Source organism: Euprymna scolopes, chromosome 23 (assembly GCF_053919585.1).
Source record: "Euprymna scolopes isolate OS-2025 chromosome 23, ASM5391958v1, whole genome shotgun sequence".
Lineage (NCBI taxonomy): Eukaryota > Metazoa > Mollusca > Cephalopoda > Sepiida > Sepiolidae > Euprymna > Euprymna scolopes.
Genome location: NC_136504.1, coordinates 72,757,603 through 72,770,746, shown reverse-complemented (window position 1 = coordinate 72,770,746; position 13,144 = coordinate 72,757,603). Strand labels below are relative to the sequence as shown.

At 30.5% G+C, this 13,144-nt stretch overlaps 1 protein-coding gene across 2 annotated transcripts in view; it reads left to right on the top strand.

The window, feature by feature from the left end:
* Positions 1 to 13,144, top strand: part of LOC145246000 (cell division cycle protein 23 homolog) — a 78,112-nt gene that overhangs the window by 63,206 nt on the left and 1,762 nt on the right. For both annotated transcript variants that reach the window (XM_080107797.1, XM_080107798.1), the window contains 3 exons: positions 5,146 to 5,283; positions 6,213 to 6,318; positions 6,967 to 7,086. In XM_080107797.1, coding sequence (XP_079963923.1) covers positions 5,146 to 5,283; positions 6,213 to 6,318; positions 6,967 to 7,086 — 364 coding nt within the window. The remainder of the gene's footprint in view (positions 1 to 5,145; positions 5,284 to 6,212; positions 6,319 to 6,966; positions 7,087 to 13,144) is intronic.

Genomic DNA, 13,144 nt, shown 5'->3' with positions numbered 1-13,144 from the left:
TTCTGGAGATGTGTGTGTGTGTGTGTGTGTGTGTTGGGAGGGGATTACAAAATTGCAATATGTATTTATTTTTAGATAGTCCTAGATTACAATTCAACTTTGAGTTCTCTAACTTCTTTTTAATGGATACATGGCATTTTAAAAGAATTGCAGCATTTTTATGTGCATTTACTGCAGATTATTTGGAAACCATTAATTTCTGAAGATTTTCAGTAGCATATTCTGATACACAAAGATGCACACATGGTAAATTTCATTGCATGGCACAAAAATAGTCATAACTTCCTTATTTTTAATTGAATTTAAATTTTTTTTAAATGTTCTTATTTAGCTCATCAAGCTATTTCATTATTAAGAGATTTTAAGTTGTTTAAATTTTTTCATGTGCATTGCAAAAATGATAGTGATCAATTTTATTTCTCTTAAATCGATGAAATATTTTGTTGGAAGGAACTAAAGAATTTATAATAATGATACAAAATGCCTGGGAGTCATTTTATTTTCGTTAATAGGATTTAAAAGTAAAATTGTTATAGTATTATTTGGTCATCAAAAACAATAGAACTGATTCTATTAAGTTTTTGTTTTAATTTTTGTTATTTATAAAACTATTGGGTTCAAAACTTTTAAACACTTTCTATCTTTTAATACATGAGGATTTGCTCAAAATTTTAAAGCAAGAAATAACTTTCTATTTGACGGTTTAAATGCTTTGAAGTTCCTTCAAATTCAAGAAGTTACAGTGTTATTCATTTTTTTAATGGCTGACATTTATAAGCAAGCTTAAATGACTGGTGGTAGATTTGATTATCATATAAAAAAATTTGTGCATTCATTCTTTTGCAGACTGTCATTGTTTCACGTTTCGGCCAACTCATCCTCTGGCCTTTTTCAGGTGGTTAACTGCAACTGAATAGAAATGCTGAATCTTGTAATTCTTATATCTCCAGTACTGCCTTCCATAGTTGTTGTCTCACCATGTTTTGGCCAACTAATTCTCTGGTCTGCTTTGGGTAGGATTGAAACCACTACCTTCATTTATAATTGGCCTTTAAAGTGTTGCCATAGATGGTAGTGTCGTCTGCATCTATGTCAACAAATGAACTTAGAATGTGATTTGGGAGATCATTGATGAAGATAAGAGAGAGAGAGTTAGGCTTAGGATGGATTCTTGAAGCACGCCAGTATTGATGGTTTGAGTTTTGAACTTCTGCTCATTGACAACTACTTGTAAAAACCTATCAGAGAGAAAAGATTCAATGATTGAGAAACCTTTCCAGATATTCCATAGCTAGAAATCTTGAGAAGTAGATCTTTATGCTAAACCTATCAAACACCTTTGATATGCTTTTTACATAGGAGCCACCACCTATCAAGACCCAGAGACCATTCGAGGATGGGTTAATGAGTGCACCGTAGTCAATGGGATAATATTGTAGCAATCGTTAGTAGTGGAAATTTGATAAATTGGATTACTTAAGAGGACGGTTCAACAAGAATTTGTTTACGTTGGACTTAAAGATGTCTAAATTGTAGTCAGCTGGAAAACAGGCAAATGGAAGAGAGTTCCACAGGCGTGCAGTTCTAAGAAAGAATCTTTGTTCATGGAATCTACGTTTAGGCACAGATAAAGAGGGGGTGGAATTATTGATAGTGGTTTCAGCTAGACTGCTGTTTTTCGTGACAGTTTGGCGAGGAGAAACCTCTGTCGATAGATTCACTGATCCTATGTGAAATTACAGTCAGTAAATCAGCTGTAAATCTCACAGATATTGCTTGTCACTGAGTAGGTTGTTTGTGCTGAAATGGTTGATAATTTCTCTATTTAACATGGGTTCAAGCAATTTACTCATGACATACAGAAAACTAATTGGTCTGTACTGAAATGCAGAAAACCGCTCTCCAATATTTTTAAATACTGAGTAAACTAATGAGGTTTTTCAAGGTGTTGGGGAGCATTTCTCCTTTATGCACAGATTGAACAGCTTTGTAAGAATTGGTGCAAGTTCCGGTTGCAGCTTTTTGAGTACTATAACATTGTCAGGATCAGTTGCTTTGCTAGCATCAAGGTTCTTGATGAGTGTGACAACATCATGAACAGGTTTTGGATGTCACTCAAATTATTTTTAGTCTTGGGAAGTAGGTGGTCCTGATCACATAGCGTTGAGTTTGCTCCAAAGTTCTTGGCTTTTGTCCGGAGAGAAGACATACATCTCTTCAAGACTTTGTTATTCGCCAAAACTTATGGAAACCAAACCTCTGGTTCTTCTACTTTAGTCTTGATGAACTGAGCTGGAATCGCAAATGGCTAGATGATGCTGCTCATCGTTGAGAGTGACATTGATGCATAATACGATTAACTTCATTGGAACTGTGAACACCGCTGCAAGTCAAGTGATGGACTGAGCATATAACTTTCTCACATATTCTATAATCCTTTTCCAGTTTTTGCTGGAAATTCGAAAGGTGACTTTACTTTCAAAACCTCGTTTCACGTTTAAAGCAATTGAAGTAATAGTTTCTATGAGCAATGGCTGCAGCACATTTATGGGTATATCGTGGCTGGCTGTTTGGTTTTTGTTGGAATTTCTTAGAGAGTATGTAGCTGTCTGTACTTATGGTTAACCAATCAGTTAAGTCAGGTGCTATATCGGAGTTATTCTTTTAAAACATAGAGCGTAGGGGTAGTTCTGATATGAACAATCGGAAACAGTCCCAGCGAGTATCGATACACTGTTTGATTGAGAAGGATATTTGAGATTTTGTTATACTTTGTTTTTATCTTTATTGAGAAAACCAAGTAATCAGAAAATCCTAGTGGAAACACAACTGAGGACGTTGTTAGTAAAAGATCTAGAAGATTTGCAAATTGTCAGCATTGCGTACCAAATGGGTTCATTAACAATATGTGTTAAGTCGTAAGCAAAATCCCCCTTCGTCGTGTTTTGTTTAAGTGGACTAGTCATTCAACATTGTGAACATTGAAATCTCCACAACCGTGAATGTTAGTTGAGGGATAAGCAGACAGGGTATGATCAATTTGTTTAGCGATATTCTCAATTGTGGGGATGGTAGAGGGTAAATATAAATGCTGTGAGTGCTACTCTAAGTACATGTAGGCATGTTTGGAATCCATTTGGAGATGTCTTTGCCACAGAGGAAGGTATCCTTAATGTAGGCACATATTCCATGTCCGCGGCAATCTTGAGGGTTGGATTTGGATGTGAAGTTAGAATAGACTTTGATGGAAAAATCAGCTAAGAAATCAGTTAAGTTAATGCCAGTTTTACACAAGAACAACACATCAGGTTTGGTCTATTGTAATTAGATTTCAACTCCTAAAGGGTTGGAACATAGTCCTGATGTTAGAAAAGAATAACTTTGAACGACAGCATCCAACTATGTTGGAAGTTGTGGTTCTGAGTTTTAACTTGATTACTTTGTTGGACTTTTCCAAAGATCAGCATTAAGTTTTGGAGTTTGTGGGAAAGGTCAGGAGAGTTATTAAGAGCAGGGTAGTACAGAGGCAAGAGAGAGAATAGTGATGAAGAAATGAGTGAAGGAAAACTTTTGTAGATCATTGAAAAGGAAAAGCCGTAGTAGTTCCCATATATGGCATTGCAAGGACACACCAGAAACTACTGCATGGTCCAGACTGCATTCATTAAATGAAAAAACAGCAGCCGTGGTATTTTGCACTTGCTTATAGGACGTTACTCCAAGGATCAGGTCCCTGACTATCTGTCAAATAACGTCCGCCCAGGAAAACGGTTACCTTCAGCACTCTTATTAGTGACATGATGACAAGAACAGAATGGAAAGAGAATGTAATAATTTCTAGCTACTGCTTGCACAAAACTGCTGAGTATACAGTGTTTTCTTCACCTTTGTGAAAAACATTGCTCATTCGTTTGAGTTGAGAACTGAGAGACAAGATAAGCGTGAGTTTCTGGGTTGAAAGTTTCTATAAACTGTTGTGATTTGTTTGTTAAATTCAAACATTTATGAAAATGAGTTTTTTGTGTTTGCTTTTTTTTTTACTTAGTAAACTATTTACCGGGATTCTATTTTATAATTTTAAATCCTATAAATAATTAAATAATTTATAATTTTGAATCCTGTAAATAGTTTAGTAATTTATAATTTTTAATCCCTTAAATAGTTTAATAATTTATAATTTTGAATCCTGTAAATAGTTTAATAATTTTGAATCCTGTAAATAGTTTAATAATTTTGAATCCTGTAAATAGTTTAATAATTTTGAATCCTGTAAATAGTTTAATAATTTTGAATCCTGTAAATCTATATAATTATATAACTCAAATGACCTTGTAACGATGTATGTAACCCACCTTCTGGTTTACGATATCCGGTTGCGCGCATGACCTGCACACTGAAATGTTATTATTTCGAAATTATTATTTAACATGGGAAGAGTGGGGTTTATAATAACTTAACGTAATACAGAAATAAACGATGTAAAAAAAAAATTTAAAAAACAGATACTATTAACAATTGTTTATTTGGATAATTTAAACGCGAAAAAAAAACAAAAGAACAATTGGGATGCTGAAATATTAACATTATTTCAAAATTATTATTTAACATTGGAAGAGTGGGGTTTAAAATAACTTAAACGTAATACAGAAATAAACGATGTAAAAAAAAAAGCAGATATATCAAAATTTGAATTTAACTATAATAAGTATTATGGTATCTGTTCAGTGCACATTTACCTATAAGTATGGCCAACCACTTATAATTCAGTAACTAAATTTTTTTTTTCAAAAATAATCAACTATAATAAACACAACGACTCATAGAAATCTATCTATATTCTTTTTTCATTTTAATATACTTTCATCGAAATGTTTCTGTTATGTAAAAAAAAAACCTATTTTCTTTACGTCACAAGTGTCACGCTCATACATGAATTCCATAGCTAATATAACATACTGACCCAACGGGTTATGGGTAGTCTAGTAATTTAATAATTTTGAATCCTGTAAATAGTTTAATATTGTATCATTTTGACATGCATTTATGCCTGAATAATAAGTTTCACATGCAAATATAAAACAAATTTATCCAATATGTATTTATAAATTTGATTTTGAATTCTGTTCATTTTTTTTTCTTTTTCAGTCCTAATGATTCTCGAATGTTGGTTGCCCTTGGTGATGGTTATGAGAAACTTGATCGTTTACAAGAAGCCAAAAAATGTTTTTGGAAAGCTCACAGTGTCGGAGATGTTGAAGGAATTGCATTGATGAGGCTTGCTAGGTAAAAATGTTTATCTTTTTTAAAAAAATTAAGAAATTATAACTTGAGTCTTATTTTTTAGACTAGTGAAAAATTAGCAGGCATACATGAATGATGGATTCTTAACCTTTAGTTATTAAATTTCTTTTGATTAATTTCAATTAATTCTCAGATTATGAAATGAAAACGTTGAAAAAAAATTGTTCAATTTTTAACAAAAGCTTCAGTTTTCTGTATAAGTTTAAAGTAAAATGCTACCTCCTCCTCCTCCTCCTCCCACTTGATTTTTCAACAAATCTTTAATCAAACTAATCTTTTTTCTTCAGAAAAAAAATCACTAATTAGAATAATTTTAGTTCTTATTAGTTCTACCTATCTAGCATCGCTAAGGTTTTATTAATATTATTTTTAATTAAAATTTTGCGAAAAAATAATGTATAAGTCACAACCAGATGAAAAAGCTCAATTATCTCTTTTTCATTTAAAGTATTAGCTAAAATTGTCTCCATTGGCGGGGGGGGGGGAATTCTTTGCCAGAATAATAATTTTTAGAAAGAAACTAAAGTGAACAACACTTTTCAAATGTAATGAATAAGCTGCAAGTATAAAAAGGAAGAAATTGCTAGTCAGAATCAAATATAAATTTGTCATATCTATTGCTATTTAGGTCTAACATGGAAAATCTGACCAGATAACCTTATATAGAGAAGAGAATATTTATTTAAGTAAGAACTATTGACTTGAATGACAAAAATATTACTGCTTACTTCTCATTTTAGAAATGACACTTTAATATCACTTTTTTTCTTAAGAAGCCTATCCCCTTTTCAGTATACATGTCTGTAAACTGAACCCCTTCACTCTTGCAGAACCATGTTGCATACAGCAAATTTGAAGTAGAATTGTTGATCTTTTTATGTCCCTCTATATTTTTCTTTTTTTTTCTACAGATTATATGAACGACTAAATGAGGAGGAACAGGCAGCAGCTGCCTACAGTCAGTACATAAACCAAGTACATCGGCAGACAACTTTGCGAAGAATTGTGGACCAAGCGGTAGGCATCTTTAGTTGCAACAAGATTTTCAATTTTGACAAAATTTGTCAACCAATTATATACAATTTCCATATTTTAGGAATTTTTTATGATTATAATAATAATGGTAATAATCGTATAATAATAAGTCTTAATGTTTTTGCTAAAATGTGTAAATATGATTCTAATGTTAATTAATTGTCAGATTATGAAAAAAAACTTTTAAAAAATTACTTCAATTTTTAGCAAAATATAGAAACTTTTGTAGAAAAGTAAAATTGCAAATGTTATCAAATAGCTGTATCTAATGTGTGTTGTTTGGAACAGTAAAATGATTTTAGTTTTTATTTGTATAGTTTTTATTTGTATAGTTTTAATTGTTTATAAAAAAGAAAATAAATTTGAAATGAATTATTTTATTATTGGGAATATTTATTTAAAATTTAATGAGAATATTTTTTATTTGTTTTAAGGTAAGAAAAGGTTAAAAAAATTTCACTTAAACTATTCCTATTCTGTCCAAACATATGGTTAGAATCATATTTATATTATTAGTGAGGGTTTCAAATTGTTTTTGAATTCATGAATTGCATTTTATATGACAGAAATGTTGCATTTTTAAAGTTTCAAAAATTATATTTGTTTTTTTGTTTGTTTTTTTTTTAACAGAATTTTTATGCTAATGAAGAAATTGCACAAGCTTATAAATATCTAGCCAATTATTATCTACGACAAAATCGTCTCGATGAAGCTTATTATTCAGCCCAGCAATGTACCTCATACAATGAAGTAAGTAAACAAGTTTCCCTTTTTTTTAAATCTGTTTTATTTTTTACACAGATTTGGCATCTCTTATTTAATCTTCTTTAATCTCATATTAACCAGTTATGCATATATATACTAGTAGAATACTTGTCTCAGAATGGGTATAAGCAATAAATATAGCATTATTTGTATTCTTCGAACTACTGTTCTCATCTTGAGTGTTATTTACACAACGTTTCAGTCGATATAACCTGCAACCTTCTTCAGGTGTACTTGAGAATCTTTCTGTCAAACTCGGGAATCTGTACAGAATTTCAAACTTTATTTAATCCACGAGAGTAGCATGCTCCCATTTCATCAGCATTGATTGGGTAGAAATCCAAAGTAATTCGCAATTGTACATTTGGATCGCCTGCACTGAGGATTGAACCTTCAGTCTCCAGGAACATAACTTTTACAACTGAATTTTTGGACCCTTTTTTTTTTTTCCCCTTACAAAGGAGTCACCACTTATCAAGGTCCGGAGGCCACTCAAGAATAAAGGTTAATGAGTGTATAGTGGTCAAGAGGAACATGTAGTCATTTTTAATAGGTGAAATTTGTTAAATGGGATTACTTAAACCGATTTTTGTTTTTAGTTGTAAATATCACTATTTATTACTACACACACACACATATATTATAATTAATTTCTCCTGTATAGTATTAAATTCTATACTAAGTCTGCTTAGCAGGTGATCGTCACCCAACATATTATGTGCTACTTTTTTTAGTCATTTTGCTCTCCACAGTTCTTTGTCTATAATTTTTACTTCATGCCATAAGAGCAGATTCCCAAGTTTGACAAGATACAACTTAAGAAGGTCGGCGGTAACATCAATTGAAACATTGTGCAAATAACACTCAATATGAGAACAGTAGTCCAAAGAATCCAAACAATGAGTAAATAAAGCATTATTTTTAAATTTTGATATTTTGCGGACATGGTACTGTTTTGGTGGCACCCTCCTAAATAGTAAAGTTTAGTAAAAAATAATGTCCCCATGTTAAGTGTTAAGACATTATTTTGAACAAAGATGGCAGCAATAAATCAAATTGGCGAAGAATTAATGCAATCACAATTCAGTCATTTCAAGATGACAGCAAACTGAACTGAATCCAAAATTTGATATTTTTTTATAATAAATTTAAAGGCTTCTGATTGGTTGATTGTCCTAACCATAAGTTATAAGTAAGATCGTCGAAATCGTCAGTAATCAAAAACATTTTAACATACCCCCCCTTTTTGCTATAATGAAAAAGTCCTTTCTGACTCAATTTGGTTTGACTTAAGAAAAAAAATAAGTAAATAAATAAATAACATTTTTTTTCTTGTTTTTTCTTTTGTTTTTTTATGTTTTGTTTTTTTTTTGGCGGGGGGGGGGGGGAATTTGTCTTTATTCTCATTGGTCAAAAAAAATATCAATATAATGGTATGTGTACAAAAAAGCCATTTTTAATCACATTAACTTCTTTTTTGTTTAAAGTTTTTTGTTTTGTTTTTTTGTTTTTTTTTGTGAAATACATATAAAAATACAGATAAACATACTTTTCAAATATTTATATACACAAATACAAATATACATATTTTTCAAATTCATATATATATATACTAGCTGTACCCTGCCACGCGTTGCTGTGGCTTAATTTCGTGTAATGGAAAATTCTAATAAAAAGAGGAAATGCATGTTTCTTATATTCTTAGTACAGCATTCCGCTCCAAAAAGTAAAAAAAAAAAAGGCGAAAATAAAAAAAAATATGGTACTCTTGCAGAATTGGATCCTGATCCTCGGGAGTTACCATCAATCATGGCTTGGGCTCGACCAACATTCAGTGGATTAAGCCAAAAGTTGCTAAAACGTTGAAACGCTAAATAGTTTTCTTTTTTATTGTATTCAAAAATGTGAGTTTTTAATTAATATTTGGGTAAGGGGGGGGTTACAGATTCGAAAAAGTTGTTCAAAAACGAATAAATGAAAGCAAAGGTAAGGTAAATTACGTTTCTATCTAACTGGATAATTTTTTAGTGTTTTTATTTAATGTAAAATGTTTAATCGGCTGAAAAACGCAGTGTTTATGTATTTGAGAAAGACCAATGGTCGCGGACTCTGTTGAATACGTTAAGTTTGGGAAAATCAGTTAAAAACTATACAAAACAATGTCAGACACCTACTGATTATATGTTATTGTGACATAGGCTGACATATTCGGTGAGTTTCTGATAGTATTTTGTATAGTTTTTTAGTTTTAAATCATTTTCTCAAACTTAACATCATCAACAGTGTCCATCACCGTTTGTATTTTTCAAATACACTGATAAACACTGTTCTTCGAGCCGACTAAACGTTATAGTAAATAAAACGGGTTTGTATTACTAAACACAGAAACGAAAAAGTTGTTGAAAAATAAATATAACAAATGTTATCAAAGGCAGGATAAGTTACTTTTCTACCTAACTGGATAAGATTTTAGTGTTTTTATTTAGTGTAAAATGTTTAATCGGTTTGAAAAAATGTAGTGTTTATCTGTATATTTGAAAAATACAAATGGCGGCAGACTGTTGAACACATTAACTTTGGGAAAATGAGTTAAAATTAAAAAACTATACAAAATACTGTCAGGAACTCACTCAATATATGTTACTGTGACATAGCAGACATGTATTCAGTGGTTTTTAACAGTATTTTATATATTTTTTTTTTAGTTTTAACTCATTTTCCCAAACCTAATGTGTTAACACAGTCTGCCACCATTTGTAATTTTCAAATATAACAGTAAACACTGTTTTTTGAGCCGAATAAAAATTTTGCATTAAGAAAACAAAAACAATTATCCATTTCGGTAATAAAGTAACATATCTTGCCTTTGATAATATTTGTTAATAAGGTCATGTGAGTCGATTAATGGGTGCTAATGCACTTACTGATCCGCGCTATTTTTTAAAATCGTATTTCCAAGCTTAATTAAAATTTTATGTTTTTTTTTTGGTATTTATTTTAGATTAGGTCCACCTCCACAATTTTCTTTTAAATGACGACTTGTATAGGTTTCCGACTATGCTGAATAAAGAAATCGCATTGAAATTTTGCAGAAATAAGTAGTTATCGAGATATAGATAGTTGTTTTATGCATTGTATTCTTTGGCGGCCATCTTTGTTACGCGCATAGATTTGTTTATGACGCGCGCAAGCATGTAAAAAAGATGGCTGCCAGAGATTACAATGCATTATACAAATTTTTAATATCTCGATAACTACTTATTTCTGAAAAATTTCAATGCGATTTCCGTATTCAGCATAGTTGAAAACCTACAAAAGTCGTCATTTAAAAGAAAATTGTGGAGGTGGACCTAATCTAAAAATTTACCGTTTTTTCATTCAATTGTAAGGTTAAAGTACAGAATAGGTATAAAACACCCTCTTCTCCCAATGTTAAGAATGGCTTTTTAAATAATAACATTATTATTTCAGCACGGATCAATAAGTGCACGAGTACCCAATTTCTTTATAAGCATTCATATTTTCTTATATAAAAACAACTTGTTAAAAAAAAAAAGAAAAAACGTGCACTTTCAATCTTTGTTAAAAAAAGGTTTTCTTGAAAAAAAACCAAAAAAATACGATAAAAAAAGCAAAGAACAAAACGTTAATCGGTATTCATGCAGAGAGTGATCCTTGCTGAAATAATAACGTTATTATTTAAAAAGCCATTCTTAACATGGGGAGGGGGTTTTGTACCTATTCTGTACTTTAACCTTACAATTGAATAAAAAAACATATCATAAAACTTTAATTAAACGTGGAAATGCGATTTAAAAAATAGCGCAGATCACTCTCTGCATCAGCACCGAAAGTACATAATAGTTAGAAAACATCCTCCCTCCCCATGTTAAGAATGGCTTTCTAAATAATGTTAATGATTCAGTACTGTTCCTTGTCTGCTTAAGTTTAACTTTTGTTTATTAAATTGTTAGGTGAAAGTCCAGAATAGTTACAAAACACCCCTATCCCCATGTTAAGAATGGCTTTCTAAATAATAACGTCATTATTTCAGCGGGGTAGCTTCTCTGCATAAGTACCATGTTTTGTTTTTAAATTGTTAGGTGAAAGGACAGAATAGTTACAAAATACCATCCCATGTTAAGAATGTCTTTCTAAATAACATTATTTCAGCACGGTATTTTCTATGCATACGTACTATCTATTTTTGTTTATTAAATTGTTAGGTGAAAGTATAGAATAGATGCAAAACTCCCTCCCCATGTTAAGAATAGCTTTCTAAATAACGGTATTATTTCAGCACGGTACCTTCTCTGCATAAGTACTATCTTTTGTTTATTAAATTGTTAGGTGAAAATATAAAATAGTTACAGAACACTCTCCCTTTCCCATGTTAAGAATGGCTTTCTTAATAGCGTTATTTCAGCACGGTACCTTCTCTGCATAAGTACCATCTTTTGTTTATTAAATTGTTAGGTGAAAGTATAAAATAGTTACAAAACGTCCTCCCCATGCTAAGAATGGCTTTCTAAATAACATTATTATTCTATTATATTATTATGGTACTTTCTCTGCATAAGTACCATGTTTTGTTTATTAAATTGTTAGGTGAAAGTACAGTACTCATGCAGAGAGTGATCTGTGTTGTAATAATAACGTTAATATTTAAAAAGCCATTCTTAACATGGGGAGGGTATATTTTAACCTTACAATTGAATAAAAAAACATATAATAAAACTTTAATTAAACCTGGAAATACGATTTAAAAAATTAGCACCAAAAAAAAAAAAACTGTACTTTTACCAACCAATCTTATATCAAAAAACAAAAAAAAAACTCAAAAAGCAAGCGACAAACTTTTTTTTTGGCCTTATATAATAAAGAAAAAATGTGTAAATTAAAAAATTTGGAAGATAAACAAATGAATTATGTTTTTTTGTTTTTTTTGTTTTTTTTTACTTATCGAGTAAACAGAAAATGAAATCTACTTCTTTTCCGTCAATTCGTGGCTGTGAAATGAATCGAACCGGAAGTTCAGTTTTATCAACAAAGCAGGTTCGCACTAACGGTTAAAAAAATATATTTATTTTATTTAATATTTTAATAATTCACGAGGTAAATTTATTTTAATAACATAAAAACATCCCTCGACTCTAAAGATGGGTTGTCTGAAAATTTCAAATAAATTGGTAATGTAGAAATATGGTTTTATTCACTCATAACAAACCAAGAATTACATTTTTTATATATATATATATATATATATATATATATATAGACATACAAATATACATACCTTTCAAATATATATACATTTAAATACAGATAATACAACTTTTTTTTTTAATATACAAAAATATTTTTTTTATTAAACAAAAACTCAAAACATTCTGTTAGATATTTTTAGTTAATTTGGTTAGAAAGACAAGAAAAAAATGGTCATAGTTTATCATCATACTTGGGACAATTTACAATCTATTATTTATTTTTCCTTTTTGTGTGGTTTTGACTTCTCATTTTGAGTTTATGAAAATAGATTTATTCATGATTAAATTCCAAAAAGTTTGGCTATAAAATGTTTTAATTTTATTCTTTTTTATAGATTTAGTGAAAATGTCTGTGATATTATTCTTAGATGTTACTTAACTAAGAGAAATAGATTTTTTTACTTATTTCATCCCTTATGAAATGATATCCAATGCTTCAACCTTTGATGAATCAGAATTATTTGCTAATAAGATGCTACTCTGGTTGTCACAATGAATTACTATTAGATCTGGTTTTAAAATAGACTTTAGAAAGGTGTTTAGAAAAATCGCCTCCTGTGCTGAGTGCATAAGTGCAACAAACTCTGCCTCACATGTAGAAAGGGCAATAATTTGTTTTTTAGTTTTCCAGGAGATCATAGGTCCAGTCTTTGACAGTCTAAAACGGTATCCTGTTATACTTTTTCGATCCTCAGTGTTACTTTAATCTGAGTCTGAAAAATCCTTCTAAATTTAGGGGATATGTTGACTTTTTAAATACTAAACATTGTTCCTTG